General features: G+C 37.4%; 1 protein-coding gene, 1 long non-coding RNA gene and 1 pseudogene across 3 annotated transcripts; 1 reads left to right on the plus strand and 2 right to left on the minus strand.

Annotated features, from left to right (window-relative positions):
- Positions 1–297: 297 nt before the first annotated feature.
- On the minus strand, positions 298–6,163 carry LOC122872210 (annotated as a pseudogene).
- On the plus strand, positions 1,473–8,766 carry LOC122872217. The gene is made up of 3 exons (XR_006377053.1): positions 1,473–1,579; positions 2,063–2,176; positions 8,636–8,766. It is a non-coding gene; the product is annotated as an uncharacterized LOC122872217 (long non-coding RNA).
- A 142-nt stretch (positions 8,767–8,908) lies between these two features.
- On the minus strand, positions 8,909–17,947 carry LOC122872196 (vascular cell adhesion protein 1-like). 2 transcript variants are annotated; one of them, XM_044188104.1, is made up of 9 exons: positions 17,638–17,947; positions 16,549–16,818; positions 15,040–15,369; positions 14,387–14,644; positions 12,308–12,343; positions 11,529–11,798; positions 11,049–11,378; positions 10,404–10,661; positions 8,909–10,131 (listed from the first exon to the last, which is right to left on the minus strand). In XM_044188104.1, exons 1-9 carry the CDS (start codon positions 17,708–17,710, stop codon positions 10,034–10,036), a joined length of 1,923 nt encoding a protein of 640 aa, XP_044044039.1. In that variant the 5' UTR covers positions 17,711–17,947; the 3' UTR covers positions 8,909–10,033. The 2 variants fall into 2 exon arrangements, with proteins under 2 accessions (XP_044044039.1, XP_044044047.1); XM_044188112.1 differs by having other exon boundaries at positions 16,549–16,778; positions 17,638–17,769.
- Between the last annotated feature and the right edge of the window lie 384 nt (positions 17,948–18,331).

Consider the following 18,331-nt stretch of genomic DNA (forward strand, 5'->3'; position numbering starts at 1 on the left):
TGTTAGAATCAGCCTGAAAAAATACAGCAGATATGTTTTAAATTGTACTCAAGTATAGCCCTGGTTTCTGATTAAAAAGGTAGAGAGGCAGAAATAATCATTTTAAACACTGCTCACTTTTTAGACTATAGTCCAACATCCTCTAGTGGTAAAACATCAGTATTACATTGTGAAAAGTAAGCTTTGTACCTTTGCACCTTTGTAGAAATAACATAATTATACCACACTCTGTAGCTTAACAAAACTTGAAGACGATGAAGAGGACGATGGTGATGATGATAACCAGCACCAGCACAACAAATTTATATGCATTTCCTAGAGATGAGTTGTTTGGGGGAAAAGAGAGAACAGAGTACATTAATATATGGCATATCAAAGCAACAAGAAATTAATATTGAGAACAATATTGGAGTTGCTTTTCAGGGATTCACTTTACAGTAATGATCGTAGTGGCAGGCATGCTAAACATTTGAACTCACCTTGGACATCCGTTAAACAACACACTGATAGTCCCTAAGTGGTTGCTGACAGAACAGATATACTGCCCTTCATCCTCAAAAGAAACAGAGTTGATAGTGAGAACGCTGCCATTGAAGGCGGAAAGGCTAGCTGGGAGAGTCCAGGTGTATGAGGGGCTGGGGTTTCCCAGGAACGAGCAATTCAACTGTAGACGGTCTCCTGATGGGATGGTGATCAGATCTGGATATGGTGGATGATCTGACTGAGGCTTATCTGTGTATCAATAGAGGATAAATACAACATGTTTCAATAAAACAGGGGCAACTAAGTAAACAAGTGGTAGATTAATGTAAAAGAGAAAACCAGGATGAGCAAGTATCTACTATTTTAAAGTCTCCCTGTTATATGCTTGTTTTTGTCTGATTGTAACATGACAGCAAGGTTTTGGTACTTGGTCCAGTGCATTATTTTTAATCAGCAGGTTGAGGGGCAATATGGATGAACAGTATTTTTCAATATCAATATGTACTGTATCTCTATATGGTAAATACACAATGGAATACAAATTGTAAAGTCTTTGCACATGTCAAATAAGAAATAGGAGGAACAGTTCAACATTTTAGGAAGTACGCTTATTCGCTTTCTTACAGAAAGTAAGATGAGAAGACTGATACCACTCTCAGGTCTGTCCTTTGAATATAAAGCTGGAGCATGGGGACAGTTAGCTTAGCAAAAAGACACAGAATGCCAAAGCTAGCCTTGATCTTTTCAAATATAAAAAAATCTGCCAAGTAACAACTCTAAAGCTCATTAATTAAGCTGTTATATATATCTAATTTGTTTGTTTGTTAAAAAAGAAGTTAAGGTTTTACAGGGTGACTATTTTTTGGCGGGCAGCAGTGATTTTCTGGAAAAAACAACAACTTGTTTTTCTTTGTATTCTGCCACCAGCAGTTAGTTTCAGTTGAACATTGTGTTGCTATAGCAACCCCTACAGGCACAGTTCCATTGTAGTTTAACTGACATTGTTACAGCCACCATTTTGTCAGATCTGTGACCAAGGAAATATTGACAGACATGTTTTAGAAACTTCCCTAATGCCCTTGTTGGAGCATTATCTGTAGGTACTTTTTAAAAAAAAGCTGTTTTGCGATTGTTAATTTGTTAATTAAGTTTTTCTGCAATCAGTTTACTGCTAACTAAGCTAGCCAATATACTAGCTGTCTGAAACTAATATGTTGCTAATACAACATTCAAATAACGGTTAATATACTGTTGGGCTAACTGTTATGTATTTTAATGTTTTTAGTTTCACTCTTGTGGATCTGTGTCTGTGTTTACTAGATAGATTACTTAGCTACTGATGATCACTGTGGTAGCTGACAACTCAATGTTGATCTTTCACTGGTGATACTTTGTTTGTTCCTGCCATGATGGACAATGTAACTAGACTGACAGCTGGTCTATGCTATTTTGCATTCAGCTTCCTTGTTACTGTAGTAATTCATTTTTACCTTTGGTCTAACTCTTGTTTATGTTATCTCATTGTTTTATGATTTGTTATCACCATCATTGCAGTTGTTGTCCAATGCTGTTTTCACAGTTTGCTTCCAGTAAAAACTACAGAGGCAAACTCCTTGTCTTCAACCTTTAATGGAAGTGTGTCCAGCTCACTGCACAGCTGTGCACCTACACACATAGGCAGTGTCCAGTTGTGGTAAGTAGTTAAAAAAGCATTAAAATAAGTTTTTTAATGTTAACACAAAAACACACACATAGTGACAGCAGAAGATTTACACTTCGGTTTTTTCAATGGATTAAACAAATGAGATACAACATGTTGATCAGAGAGCTTTAGATGTGTTGGTAGGTGAATTGTGTCACCTTTAGACAAAGCCAGGCTAGCTAATCAGCTGCTGGTTGTAGCTTCATATTCCCTGTACAGACATGAGAGTGGTATCACTCTTCTCATCTAACTCTCGGCAAGAAAGCAAATAGCATATTTCCAAAAATGTCAAAAATATTCCTTAAAAATAACTAATTTTCTTTGTTTCTTAAAATTTGCTCAGAATATGTAATCTGGACAGCTGGTTTTCTTTTAAATTATGACTAACTATGATCATATTAACATAATACAATTCAAATAAAAGTTGAGAAATAATATTATTAAATCATTGCTGAGCCATGGTTGACGTTGTTGTCAGACTCACAGTAGACAGTGGCGGTGATGTTTTGTGACATCACCATGGGAGGGCGCTGTGGTCCTTCAGGTCCCAGTTCTAGCTCTGCTTCACACCAGTACTGGACTCCATCATCTTCTTTACTGGGGGTGATGTTTAAAGTGAAGATCTCAGTCACCGGTTTCTGTGGATGTTGCTGGACTGCAGTGGATCCAGAGCATTGAGGTGTCAGGAGCAACATCCTGTACTGTACACTGCAGAGTGTACTGGTGACCCTCCAACATCGGACCAGTGTGATTAACAAAGCTGATGGACACAATGTGTGGAGGCTCTGTGGAGACAAACTGAGAGAGATGTAGACAGACGGACCACTGACAACATCTGAACCATCTAAATCTACTCAAGATGCTTTATTACTCATTTAGATTATTAAATTATTAAATAATCACTAGCGACAGTACTTCCACAGCAGGTTTACTTACGATAGACAGTTACAAACAGGGTACTATAACACTGGTGTCCATTATCACCATTATAATAGCACATGACAGACGGGCTCCATTCAGTCATTTTATCAACCGTCCATGAAATCGTGGTTCCGTTTGTTGTTGAGACCTGGCAGAGGCTGGGTCGCCATTCTTCACTACCACTCTGGATGGGGTGAACACAGGTTCATCTGCACAGTTTTCATCTGTAACACAGACATACATAAAAAGAAACTTGCTTTCAAATCTCAAGTATTTCTCTTCAACAATAAAAGTTTATTACTAAATAAGCAACAATCAAAGTTAAAGTTAGGGCAAAAAACATCCTTACTTATTATTTATTACAGAAGCACTTGACCTGTATATAGACATTGTATGTTTATACATATTTATATACACAACTATGTCTTCACCTACTTGTATGTACATAATAGTTCTATGTTTAGTTTTACCTATCTTTGTTCAGCTTTGTTGTCCTTGTTTTTAGCTGTATGTCTATTTCTGTCTTCCTGGAGATTGTTTTTGGAACTGTGTGTAAGTACATTGAGAGCAACTTCAATCCGGAGTCATATTCCTTGTATGTGTAGCCTAAACATGCAACTTGGCCAATAATGGTGATTCTGAAGATAACACTCAAAATCCCTGCTAATCTGCTTTATCTGTGTGGGTGTGGTTGGATCAGATCTGACTGACAGTGGCCTAGAAACATAAGCAGACAACCTCACAACTGTCATCACATTTTGACTCAAATGTTGCTAAATTCTGATTGGTGCACCAAAGTACATGGCATCTCTTTTTCCACCTGTGCCCCGCCCACTTCAAATCAGTAAAGGTGCGTTCAGAATTTAATTAGACTAAAATATAATCCAATTTCAGCATCATGTGTTGCCATTTGTTCTTCTGATCAGTGAAATGAAACGTGCTGACTGTGGCTGTTTACAGTTTGTAACATTACTAATATGATTGCTATGAAACATGATATGAAAACTAAGGTAAAATTACGACAAGAAGACAAGATAAAAACAATTAAAACATGACAATTGAAATAAAAACAAATGGAAACAATAAAAGCAAGAAAGAGACGATAAAAGACGACCTTACATAAAAGCAAGTCTATAAAGATAGCGTTTTAAAAGAAGTCACTGATTCTGCGAGCCTTATCTCCTCAGGCAGGTCGTTCCAAAGCCGAGGGGCCCTGATGGCAAAAGCACGGTCACCTTTAGATTTAAGCCTCAACTTTGGAACAGCCAGAAGGGCCCCACCTGAAGACCTAAGGCTGCAGGCTGGCTCATATGGGGTCAACATTTTCATTATGTAGCTTGGGGCCAGACCCAAATGTGCTTTAAAAGTGATCAGTAATATCTTAAAATCAATTCTAAAACGAGCAGGGAGCCAATGGAGACAAGCCAGGATTGGGGTGACGTGATGTCGTCTGTTAAAACCAGTGAGAAGCCGAGCTGCTGCATTTGAGACAGTGACTTTTGGTTTATGCCAGAAAGGAGGAAATTACAATAGTCAAGTCGAGAGAAGATGCATGTTTCTTTGACCACAAGTGTTAGAGGATGTATCGGGGCTGAAAAGTGACAAATAAATAAATGAGCATGATTAATTACAAATAAATAAACAAGTCTAAATTTGACCAAATGGAATAAATAAACAGATCAATGGACAATACATAAAGAATATAATTGTTTTTCTGTATTTATTGATTTTTTAAAATTTATTTCTGTATATTTTTTTCCCCTTATTTATCTATTTACCCACATATTTATCCTGTGGCAGATTTGGGCCCTGATAAGGATGTATAATACCTCTGTAAACATTTACAACCTGCTGTGTGTCATGGTCCATATACATTGTATGCCATATAGCTCTAATTTATATGATGATTTATTGTCCAAATTGGGAGTGTGGGAGGAAACTGGATTACCCGGAGTAAACCCACACCGACACAGGGAGAAAATCCACACAGCAACAAGAGACTGTGTGAGCCTGACCTTGTTGCTGTAGTGCCGCAGGCCTCCTCCACCTGCAGCTGCTGATGCGTTGCTTTATGGGATAAGTGCTAATAAAGATGACAGCAAGTATACCTGCGGTCAAAACCACAGCATGGAGCACATATTTCCATGAACTACAGGAGGCAGCCTTCTCACAGACCTACCTACTGCAAGGCTCCAGTACAGGCGCCTGCCTAAGTAGCCTGAAAGTACCAAGCCTACAACAATCTAAAAGTAGCTCCTCCATAACAAGTATAAAATGCAAAGAACAAAATAAACTTGCATAGGGCCTACATTCTAATTTTACATGATGGTTTGATATATTTATCCTACATTTTTGCCATTTTCAGTCTACCAATCAATCAATCAATCAATCAGTCAATCAATGAGGTTTCCTATTTTATTCACTGCTGCGGGCTACTGAGATCTGCAGTGATTTCAACAGTCCATTTTTTAAGGTGCTGAATGCATATTTATTAATCTGCTTAAAAAACTCTTTACTTACCAAAACTGGAAACATGGAAGCTACGCAGAAAAGTCACTAAACAAAAAGACAAAAGTATCAAATGAAAAAACATTATTTTCATTCCCAGTCTTCTGAAGCAAACATAACAGTGTGGCAATAAAACTTAAAGGTATGTAATAAATTGCGCACTTAAGTCCCCTTCCTGTTTTGATTATCATTGAAGTGGAACAATTTTGGTGGGCAATGCAGCCTGTTGTCACAACAGTTTTTCTCAGTGATGTCTTCAGTTTCAGTAGCCTAACTGTGAAACATTCACAGTTATAAACGTATTTAAGTTTTTGTTTTACATGTTTGAAGAGTTGTGTCTGATGTAATGCATAAAAGCGGAACACTATATGACAATATTTTATTTTAGTGTCAAAAAATCTTAATTACGTCCACTGGGATGCAATGTTGTAAAAACATAAAACTGTGAAGGTGTATGGGGGATGAATAAAATGTATGGGCACTGTACATGGATATTAGGAAACATTATACATATGGTAACTGATTTCAAACACTGAAAGTCCTAAATTGGCGTAGCTTATCTCTTGCCGATAACAAGGCAAAAGGTTTGAAGACTATTAATATTGTCGTAATAAAATGGTGTTTATGCATGTCTGTAGTTATAAAGCACACTCAACAATTTATTTATACACTTGTGGTACAATTTATTTATATACTTGTGGTCCACACTACACCACCTAACTTTTATTTACTACTTTTCAGTTCTGCAAAGTTAAAAAAAAGTCAAAGACAGATGTGAATGTAGATAACCTAAGCTTCACTGAGAACGGGAAGTTAACCTCAAGTCTGAGAAAAACAGGGTTTAAGAGGAATTATTGCTAGATTACAACCTGAAATGCATCAGTCCATCTTGATCTTCAGACAAACCAGAGGCCAAACCTATATTCAGCACAGCCACAGATGTTGGTGCACTGAGGTCATGTAGCTTCGTCACACTTACTCTAGTTCAAAGAATTTTAAACAAATGGTTTGGATAATCAGAATCAGAATAACTGCATTTAAATGGGAACTCCACCAATTTTATCTTGAGGTAAAGTCTTGAGGAATGCTACTGCATAGTAAAAAAAAAGTTGTATAAGTATAAGGCCTTTCGTGGAGCTTTTGGGGCTGAAGACTACAACTGTGAAAATGAAAAAAATCTGGGGGTTAGAAAGTTAGAGCTTACCAGACCTCTAGCTCGCTCCTCATTTCTACTTGAGGCTAGTGGCTGGAGGCAATATTAACAACTAGTAGCATAAAGGTGTGTTCAAACAGAAAGCTAAGTGAATTTTTGCCTTGCATCATTTGTGCAATTTTGACCGTTGTACTGTTTTAATTTATTGACCCCAAACAGCCAAAGTACCAAATGAACGTTAGCTCTTATAGCTAGTGACACATGCGGTGAGGCACCAGCGCCCAGAAAGTCGTGATGCATTAATGGTGAAACTGTTCCAAATTGATTAAAATAGTTTTATTACGTTAACTATTTAACCATTTAGGGGCATGTAGAAGCCAATTAATTTTCTAGCAGGTTTATCTGCACAGTTTTCATCTGTAACACATTAAAGAGATGTAAAATAGCTTGATGCAAAAAACATTTTTTCTTTGCTTATTTATCTACTTCTACTCACAAATTCAACATATCTCAACTATTTCAACTTATCCTACATATTGTTATTTTCAATCAATCATTCAGGTTTTCTTATCCTGCTCCATAGCCTGATACTCCACTCTGAGGCCAGTGATTGCAGTTCACTGGTTAAAATACAAGTGCCGAATCACTGAATTTAATCATCATCATCATTCCATTTTAAGAAATCAGCATATCAGCACAGTGGAGGAAGTAGTATTCAGATCCTTTACATAAGTAAAAGTAGCAATACTGCAATACAAAAATACTCCATTACAAGAAAAAGTCCTGCATTGAAAATATCACTTAAGTAAAAGGACGTAAATATAATTTGCAGTGTAATCAAAAGTAAAAGTACTCATTATGCTTACTCATTATTATATTATTATATAATTGGATTATTATTACTGATGTATTAACATGTGAGCAACATTTTATAGTTTTATTTATAACAATGCATCATATATAAGCCCATGTTTTTTTAAAAATAAAATCTTAATCTGTAAAGCAGCAACTAAAGCTGTCAAAACATGTAGTGGAGTAAAAAGTACAACCTTTCCCATGAATTGTAGAGGAGTAGAAGTAAAGTAGCATGAAATGGAAATACTCAAGAAAAGTACCACAACAGTAGTCTACTTGAATAAATCCTCCACTGTAAGAATAAACAATAAAGTTAGCGACAAGCAGGTGGGCAGCAGGCGGCCCACAACCACAGATCCAGACTCTGCAGCTCTGGAGGCAGAAATACCTGCTGAAAGCGACAGAAGGAGAGAGGAGAGAAACGAGAAAGGACAGTATCAGTAATGGGATAAAAATGCATACAGATGGAGAGGGAGAGAAGGAGAGAGGAAAGAGGTACATCATGTGAAGTCTCCCGGCAGTCTAGGCCTATAGCAGCATAACTAAGGGATGGTTCAGGACTGACCTGAGCCAGCCCTAACTATAAGCTTTATCAAAGAGGAAAGTCTTAAGCCTACTCTTAAATGTGGAGATGGTGTTTGCCTCTCGAACCCAAACTGGGATCTGATTCCACAGGAGAGGAGCTTGATAACTGAATCTTTTCTTGAGTTGTGTAATCATCACAGTGAATGTTAAAGGGAATATTATCTTTTGAGAATTAAATACTCCACCCTGTTTTGTGTTCAAAGCTTTTGGATGTGGTGAGAATCCTAACAGCTGCATTTTGGATTAGTGGCTGGAGTGGAGCAGAACAGTGGCCTTTTCCCACTTCTATGTGTTCTTCATAATTTTAATTCAAATCTTTTGTTTTTACACCATAGAAAATGAATTGTGTGACTTTTTTTGTACATTTATATGGTACAATTTGTATATATTGTACTTTTTACATAACATTTGATCTTGTTGCCTCACAGGAACAAGGTCATGGCCTCCACTCCAGAACGGACCCTCTTTCTTTGTAGGTTTTCTCCAGGTTCTCCAAGTTCCTCCCTTATTCCAATGACATGCAGGTCAGGTGAACCAGAAACTGTAAATTACCTTTCCCTTCTTGTAAATATTTAATTAAAGATCACATAAACAAGTTCATTATACTGTAGCAGGGCAATGCCACCCTTCAGCACATTCATCTTAGTGCCCCCTTGGTCAGATCTGTTTGTGTGTATTTCGATTTAACCACTGGGAGAGGCTAAAGTTACACATTGTGGATTTTATTGAATAAAACACCAACTGAATGTTACAAAATAACATACAGGAAACACAATTATTGCAACAACATAACATTTATTGACACTTTTAAAACAGTGTTTTAGCCATGCTAGCTGCGTGACTCTAGGGATGTTGGTCTGCCAGTCAGTCCACCACTTTGGTCCAGATTGAAATTAAGTTTTACGTTTTTTCATTTATATAGTACTTTAAAAAAGCAAACAGGTTTTGCACCAAAGTGCTTCACAAATACAAACATGTATATGTATACATATTACAGGCATAAAAATATATTTGTGATAAACAGAAATAAGTTTTAAAATCCAAGGAATCAGATAAAAAATATCTCAATATCTCTGTCCCCCTAAGAATTCTTTGTAATTATCATTATTGTTATCTTTTATTAGGTATTCTGGATTTGTAAAGTGTCCTTGGGTGACTTGAAATGTGCTTATGAATAAAATATATCATTATTATTAATTAATTGTAATAACTTCCTCTGACTTTTCAGCTCAAAATTGAAATCTGTTTGGTTTATGACCAAATGCAAAACTAATGACATTCCCATCTGCCTCAGCTGTATTTTGTGTTTAGTGCTAATTAGCAAATGTTAGCATGCTAACATGATAAACATTATACTTGCTAAACATCAGCATGGTAGCATAGTCATTGTTAGCATGCTGATGTTAGCATTTAGCTCAAGGCACCGCTGTGTCTAAGTACAGCCTCACAGAGCTGCTAGCATGGCTGCAGAATCTTACTGTTTTTTAACTGTCAGTAAAATATAGCCGCTCTAACTTATCTAACTTAATTATTAGAGTATGCTCCGTGTATGCATATGCAGAAAAGCAAAAATCAGTTAAACACTACTCACTTACAAGCTAATGCCCTCTAGTGGTTAAATATCAGTATTACAAAAAGTAAGCGTTCTCACACATCAGGCTGGTTTCTCAATGTATTTAGAGAACTGACTGTACTGACATCAGATGTGAGTTATAAAGGACATGGATAAAATACCTTTTATTGCTCAATTATATTTTTAGTGGCAAAAATATTATATTGTTATTGTTCTAGAAACAAAGCTCCTCTTACGTTCTGTGGGAATTAACTCAAACCAGAGCAGAGAATAAAAGCATGAAACACACAACCTGTACGGTTTTTGTCTTTGTGGTTGTTGCAGTTGCTGTGCTTGTTGCTGGCTCCAAACCTACGGACACAGACAGTTGATTTGTGATGCGGTCAATCAACATCTTTGAATGAAGGACTGTGATGGCACTTCTTCACATTTTCATATTTAAATTCATGTTGTTGGTGGCATAATATGGAGCCCCGAAACCGACAAAAGGCAGTAAAAGGTTTTCACAATTGCAGATGGTGGCAACCACAACAACTGATGCTGTCGGGGCTTTTTTTTTTAAATGAATCGAGTCAGATGTTTAGGTAAAGAAGGAACAGAGAACAGTTTAAGTTTTAACTCACCTTTGACATCCATGTTGTACTTCACAGTGACATTCCCCACGTTGTTGCTGACAGAACAGGTGTACTGCCCTTTATGCTCAGCAGCTACAGAGCTGATAGTGAGAACGCTGCCACTGGAGGGGGAAGCTCTACCTGATGGGAGCATCCAGGTGTATGAGGGGCTGGGGTTTCCTACAGCCGAGCAGTTCAGCTGTAGAGGGTTTCCTTCTGTGATAGTAATCGGATCTGGATGTGATGTCCCCTCTAGCTGAGGCTTATCTGTGTGTTGATTGAGAGAAATACAACACCTGTCATTAACGCAAAAAGCAAACAAGTGCACACTTAAAAACAGATAAGTAAACAGATGGTAATCAAAGGAATAGTTTGACATTTTTGGAAATACATATTTTCGCTTTCTTTCCGAGTGTTAGATAAGAAGATTGATACCACTCTCATGTCTGAACTGTAAATATGAAGCTACAGCTAGCAGCTGGTTAGATTCCTATAATATGGGAATACATTGTAAAAGTGAACAACAGGATGACCAAAAACCTGTTTTGAAAGCTGTCTCGACTTATGAGTGTGTTTGTTTTGTTATTTTCGCATGGTTTTGGTACTTGGCTCAATGCAAAATTTAGGTGTGTTGATTTTTGATGTCAGACTCACAGTAGACGGTGGCGGAGATCTTTTTTGACATCACCACTGGAGGGGGCTGTGGTCCTTCAGGTCCCAGTTCTAGCGCTGCTTCACACCAGTACTGGACTCCATCATCTTCTTTACTGGGGGTGATGTTTAAAGTGAAGATCTCAGTCACTGGTTCCTTCTCTGTGTTGCTGGACTGCAGTGCACCCAGAGCTGTCTGTCCTCTGTAGAAGGTCACATTGAGGTGTTCAACAGGAGCAACATCCTGTACTGTACACTGCAGAGTGTACTGGTGACCCTCCAACATCGGACCAGTGTGATTAACAAAGCTGATGGACACAATGTGTGGAGGCTCTGTGGAGACAAACTGAGAGAGATGTAGACAGACGGACCACTGACAACATCTGAACCATCTAAATCTACTCAAGATGCTTTATTACTCATTTAGATTATGAATTATTAAATAATCACTAGCGACAGCACTTCCACAGCAAGTTTACTTACGGTAGACAGTTACAGGCAGGGTGGTACAACACTGGCCATTATCACCATTGTAATAGCACATGACAGACGGGCTCCATTCAGTCATTTTATCAACCGTCCATGAAATCGTGGTTCCGTTTGTTGTTGAGACTCCTACAGATTTTTCCACATCAAATAAGTTGTTGTTGATGCAAGCATGCTGACATACAGAGCACCTGGCAGAGGCTGGGTCGCCATTCTTCACTACCACTCTGGATGGGGTGAACACAGGTTCATCTGCACAGTTTTCATCTGTAACACAGACATACATAAAAAGAAACTTGCTTTCAAATCTCAAGTATTTCTCTACAACAAAAAGTTTATTACTAAATAAGCAACAATCAAAGTTAAAGTTAGGGCAAAAAACATCCTTACTTATTATTTATTACAGAAGCACTTGACCTGTATATAGACATTGTATGTTTATACATATTTATATACACAACTATGTCTTCACCTACTTGTATGCACATAATAGTTCTATGTTTAGTTTTACCTATCTTTGTTCAGCTTTGTTGTCCTTGTTTTTAGCTGTATGTCTATTTCTGTCTTCCTGGAGATTGTTTTTGGAACTGTGTGTAAGTACATTGAGAGCAACTTCAATCCGGAGTCATATTCCTTGTATGTGTAGCCTAAACATGCAACTTGGCCAATAATGGTGATTCTAAAAATTACAGTGATTTCAACAGTCCATTTTTTAAGATGCTGAATGCATATTTATTGACCATTAATCTGCTTTTTAAAAAAAACACTTTACTTACCAAAACTGGAAACATGGAAGCTACGCAGAAAAGTCACTAAACAAAAAGACAAAAGTATCAAATGAAAAAACATTATTTTCATTCCCAGTCTTCTGAAGCAAACATAACAGTGTGGCAATAAAACCTAAAGGTATGTAATAAATTGCGCACTTAAGTCCCCTTCCTGTTTTGATTATCATTGAAGTGGAACAATTTTGGTGGGCAATGCAGCCTGTTGTCACAACAGTTTTTCTCAGTGATGTCTTCAGTTTCAGTAGCCTAACTGTGAAACATTCACAGTTATAAACGTATTTAAGTTTTTGTTTTACATGTTTGAAGAGTTGTGTCTGATGTAACGCATAAAAGCGGAACACTATATGACAATATTTTATTTTAGTGTCAAAAAATCTTAATTACGTCCACTGGGATGCAATGTTGTAAAAACATAAAACTGTGAAGGTGTATGGGGGATGAATAAAATGTATGGGCACTGTACATGGATATTAGGAAACATTATACATATGGTAACTGATTTCAAACACTGAAAGTCCTAAATTGGTGTAGCTTATCTCTTGCCTATAACAAGGCAAAAGGTTTGAAGACTATTAATATTGTCGTAATAAAATGGTGTTTATGCATGTCTGTAGTTATAAAGCACACTCAACAATTTATTTATACACTTGTGGTACAATTTATTTATATACTTGTGGTCCACACTACACCACCTAACTTTTATTTACTACTTTTCAGTTCTGCAAAGTTAAAAAAAAGTCAAAGACAGATGTGAATGTAGATAACCTAAGCTTCACTGAGAACGGGAAGTTAACCTCAAGTCTGAGAAAAACAGGGTTTAAGAGGAATTATTGCTAGATTACAACCTGAAATGCATCAGTCCATCTTGATCTTCAGACAAACCAGAGGCCAAACCTATATTCAGCACAGCCACAGATGTTGGTGCACTGAGGTCATGTAGCTTCGTCACACTTACTCTAGTTCAAAGAATTTTAAACAAATGGTTTGGATAATCAGAATCAGAATAACTGCATTTAAATGGGAACTCCACCAATTTTATTCACAAGTCTTGAGGAATGCTACTGCATAGTAAAAAAAAAGTTGTATAAGTATAAGGCCTTTTGTGGCTGAAGACTACAACTGTAAAATGAAAAAAATCTGGGGGTTAGAAAGTTAGAGCTTACCAGACCTCTAGCTCGCTCCTCATTTCTACTTGAGGCTAGTGGCTGGAGGCAATATTAACAACTAGTAGCATAAAGGTGTGTTCAAACAGAAAGCTAAGTGAATTTTTGCCTTGCATCATTTGTGCAATTTTGACCGTTGTACTGTTTTAATTTATTGACCCCAAACAGCCAAAGTACCAAATGAACGTTAGCTCTTATAGCTAGTGACACATGCGGTGAGGCACCAGCGCCCAGAAAGTCGTGATGCATTAATGGTGAAACTGTTCCAAATTGATTAAAATAGTTTTATTACGTTAACTATTTAACCATTTAGGGGCATGTAGAAGCCAATTAATTTTCTAGCAGGTTTATCTGCACAGTTTTCATCTGTAACACATTAAAGAGATGTAAAATAGCTTGATGCAAAAAACATTTTTTCTTTGCTTATTTATCTACTTCTACTCACAAATTCAACATATCTCAACTATTTCAACTTATCCTACATATTGTTATTTTCAATCAATCATTCAGGTTTTCTTATCCTGCTCCATAGCCTGATACTCCACTCTGAGGCCAGTGATTGCAGTTCACTGGTTAAAATACAAGTGCCGAATCACTGAATTTAATCATCATCATCATTCCATTTTAAGAAATCAGCAGTAAAAGGTTATCAGAGTCAAAGATCAAAATATTTTACCAAATAATTGGAGGTTAAAGGAAAGGTGTAAAGCTACAGTATGTAAGCAATTTAAACTATTACCAATCTTGCTTTTTGAGTCTAACATACTTTATGAATTATAGATCTCCACAATTGCAGATGGTGGCAACCACAACAACTGATGCTGTCGGGGCTTTTTTTTTTAAATGAATCGAGTCAGATGTTTAGGTAAAGAAGGAACAGAGAACAGTTTAAGTTTTAACTCACCTTTGACATCCACGTTGTACTTCACAGTGACATTCCCCACGTTGTTGCTGACAGAACAGGTGTACTGCCCTTTATGCTCAGCAGCTACAGAGCTGATAGTGAGAACGCTGCCACTGGAGGGGGAAGCTCTACCTGATGGGAGCATCCAGGTGTATGAGGGGCTGGGGTTTCCCACAGCCGAGCAGTTCAGCTGTAGAGGGTTTCCTTCTGTGATAGTAATCGGATCTGGATGTGATGTCCCCTCTAGCTGAGGCTTATCTGTGTGTTGATTGAGAGAAATACAACACCTGTCATTAACGCAAAAAGCAAACAAGCGCACACTTAAAAACAGATAAGTAAACAGATGGTAATCAAAGGAATAGTTTGACATTTTTGGAAATACATATTTTCACTTTCTTTCCGAGTGTTAGATAAGAAGATTGATACCACTCTCATGTCTGAACTGTAAATATGAAGCTACAGCTAGCAGCTGGTTAGATTCCTATAATATGGAAATACATTGTAAAAGTGAACAACAGGATGACCAAAAACCTGTTTTGAAAGCTGTCTCGACTTATGAGTGTGTTTGTTTTGTTATTTTCGCATGACAGCAAGGTTTTGGTACTTGGCTCAATGCAAAATTTAGGTGTGTTGATTTTTGATGTCAGACTCACAGTAGACGGTGGCGGAGATCTTTTTTGACATCACCACTGGAGGGGGCTGTGGTCCTTCAGGTCCCAGTTCTAGCTCTGCTTCACACCAGTACTGGACTCCATCATCTTCTTTACTGGGGGTGATGTTTAAAGTGAAGCTCTCATTCACTGGTTCCTTCATTGTGTTGCTGGACTGCAGCTGACCCAGAGCTTTCTGTCCTCTGTAGAAGGTCACATTGAGGTGTTCAACAGGAGCAACATCCTGTACTGTACACTGCAGAGTGTACTGGTGACCCTCCAACATCGGACCAGTGTGATTAACAAAGCTGATGGACACAATGTGTGGAGGCTCTGTGGAGACAAACAGAGAGAGATGTAGACAGACGGACACACATACAGTGTTTCCCATTAATTTCCTAGTCGCCACAGTCTAATTTGTCCCGCTACAGTTTCATAATGAACCAAAAATATTTTTACACTTCTCATAATAACATAAAAGATCTCTAACGTTGTGTTTTGTGCCCACTGACAGTCAGCGCACGCTGTCTCACACACACAGCGGACAGCGGAGACACCAGGTGAGGTGAAGGTAACGTTTTACACGACAACTTGAGGAAAAAGTAGAAAAGCGATATTTCCACCTGCTTTGTCCGCAGTTGTTGTTAAAACCACAGCTCACTTGTTAAGCTAACAGCAAACTGTTATGAACAAGCTAAAACGAAAGCTGTCTGTATGCAGTCTAACTTCACTCGGTATTTTGACATCAGGAATAAGTTTTATTTTACTGACATTTTAGATTTGTTTCCAGTGATATATTTTTGAGTGTATATAGTGACTTTGCTGTTCCTGCTCTAGAAACAATATTTAGTTATTTTTATAATTTAAATCAATTCTATTCCTGTTCTGAATGTATTCTTTTTTTTAAAATAATAACCCAATTCTTTACTAATGAGAAAGAACCGGTACTGATAAGAGTATGGATAAGATATGGAAAAGATACAATCCTAACCCAGCCCTGGTTAGTGGCTTCTCCCTGACTTTGGGAGGATGAGCAAATCACAGTTCAGATCCCTTCACTATAAGCCTTGTTATATTCTTTTATGGCACACAGTGCGATCACTCACAAAAACGTGACGGATTAGCTATCTTCAGGACATCGCACTTCAAGTTTCACTTTTTTTCCTGCTAATGTCTCAGTGAAAAACTACAATCTGTTTGTTTTTATAAATATTGTACTGATAATAGTCTAAAAAAAATAAAACTATGTAAAATGCATAGTTTTTAGTCAAATAACAAAATTTTCACACCAGATTGATGCATTTGACTTGAAAATGTACAAAATGTTTCTTATGGGGAAGCATGCCCCCGGACCCCCCTACAGGGTCTGACGTCCACCCACCGTAGTCTCACAAAATCCTGTTGGTAACACTGCACATACAGTAAGATAAAGGTTGTAAACAACAGCTTAGCTTTAGATTATACATTTTTAAACAAACTGTGTTTGGTGAGAATAACAACAAGTTTACTTACGGTAGACAGTTACAGGCAGGGTGGTACAACACTGGCGGCCATTAACATCATTATAATAGCACATGACAGACGGGCTCCATTCAGTCATTCTGTCAACCGTCCATGAAATCGTGGTTCCGTTTGTTGTTGTGACTCCCACAGGGCTTTCCACACCAAATAAGTTGTTGAGGCAAGCATGCTGACATACAGAGCACCTGGCAGAGGCTGGGTCGCCATTCTTCACTACCACTCTGGATGGGGTGAACACAGGTTCATCTGCACAGTTGTTATCTGTAACACAGACATTAAATTAGACAATATTGATGTTAAACTGCCTGATGTGAAATTAGCAATCAGATACACTTAAGCACTTATACCCGTCATTCCACCACACACAATGACAATCAGAGCTATTGCTTTGATTTTGTTTGTTCAATTTAATATATTTTCTTTATGACAATGGCCAGTCTCTCGTGAATTGCCGAAATTGTATGTTGCCAGGCAAATTGGGAGTACAAAGAACACACTGACTAAAATAAGCAACTGTCCTGCTTTAATGTTACTAAAACTAAAACTGGCTACTGTATGAATATCTTATGTGGCCTAATTATTTTGTATATAAAGTACATACACAAGTGCGTATTGTGCATCGTAAATAAACAATATCCTTACATTCAAATTTTACATGGTGTAGTTATGTATGTTAATCTGAGATATTTGTTTGTTTCTGATCAATTAATAAATATAGCCTAATATAGCTTGATTTGTCCAGCACTTTACATAAGCAAAATTATTAAGTGCTTAAATAAAATGCAGAAGGATGAATGTCCAAATGAATCACAAAAAGAACAGTCAAATGTGATTTAAAAATAAAGGCACAGGATGAAAAATGTAAAAACTTAATAAAACACAAGAAAATTCCTTCATATTAAAAGTACATCTTGAATTGTAAAAGTGCTTCTTACTTTGTAAGACTAAGATTCAGCAGAGTTCAACAGTTGAACAACAGAAAAAGTAGGTTTTTTGGAACAACAGTACATACCATCATAAGAAATCATCATAATAAAGCCCTTTGTGAGGCGGACTACAGATGGAAAACTCTTCACTTACCACAACCTGATACATGGACGCTCCGCAGAAAACTTGTCAAGGAAACAACCAAAAGAATGACATGGAAAAACATTATTCCCAGTTATTTTTTTCAAGACAAATCGTTAAACATAAAACCAAATGTTGGTCAGAAAGTGAATGAGTCCACTCAGTTTCTATCTTAGTAGAACAATGTTGGCAGTGCAGCCTGTTATCACATCCTCTCTAAGTTTGTTTACAGTCATGTCTTCCACGTTTGTAAGAAGTTAAAGTGAAAGTGGGGCACTGTATAGTACGGAAGCCGTGAGAGGCAAGTGAGATTTTTTAAGTCTGATCGAAACAGTTTTCTGTGTTTATGACTTAAGAACAGGTGAAAAGTTTTTTTTTGTCAGGATTTTGTCAAAACTTTTTTTTCACCCGTTCTTAAAAGGTCCATTTAGGAGGAGCTATTGGTAGAAATGGAATATAATACTTATGGGTATGTTTTCATTAGTGTTGAAAAAGAACTGAGTGCAGAACTGTAAGGAATTTCCTCAACTTCCCTGGGATAATAATCGTTTCCTGACAGCCACCCCATGTTTTGTAGACACATTTCACGTACCACCCAACAAATCTCATCTGTTCTTTCAAGCTCTGCAAACACAAGCAACCAAATGTCCCCAGTGGCCATTTTACACGTGAGGGAGATTGCCATATAAAAGTGGACACAAGCTAC

Source organism: Siniperca chuatsi, linkage group LG3 (assembly GCF_020085105.1).
Source record: "Siniperca chuatsi isolate FFG_IHB_CAS linkage group LG3, ASM2008510v1, whole genome shotgun sequence".
NCBI lineage: Eukaryota > Metazoa > Chordata > Actinopteri > Centrarchiformes > Sinipercidae > Siniperca > Siniperca chuatsi.

Excerpts from the sequence above, each read along its gene's own strand:
- LOC122872196 (XM_044188104.1), bottom strand. The coding sequence starts at position 17,710 with ATGTTTTTCCATGTCATTCTTTTGGTTGTTTCCTTGACAAGTTTTCTG. Across the intron at positions 14,645-15,039 it reads GATCTCCGCCACCGTCTACT|ATAAGCCTCAGCTAGAGGGG; the intron begins GTGAGTCTGACA and ends ATCAACACACAG. Across the intron at positions 10,662-11,048 it reads GATCTCCGCCACCGTCTACT|ATAAGCCTCAGCTAGAGGGG; the intron begins GTGAGTCTGACA and ends ATCAACACACAG.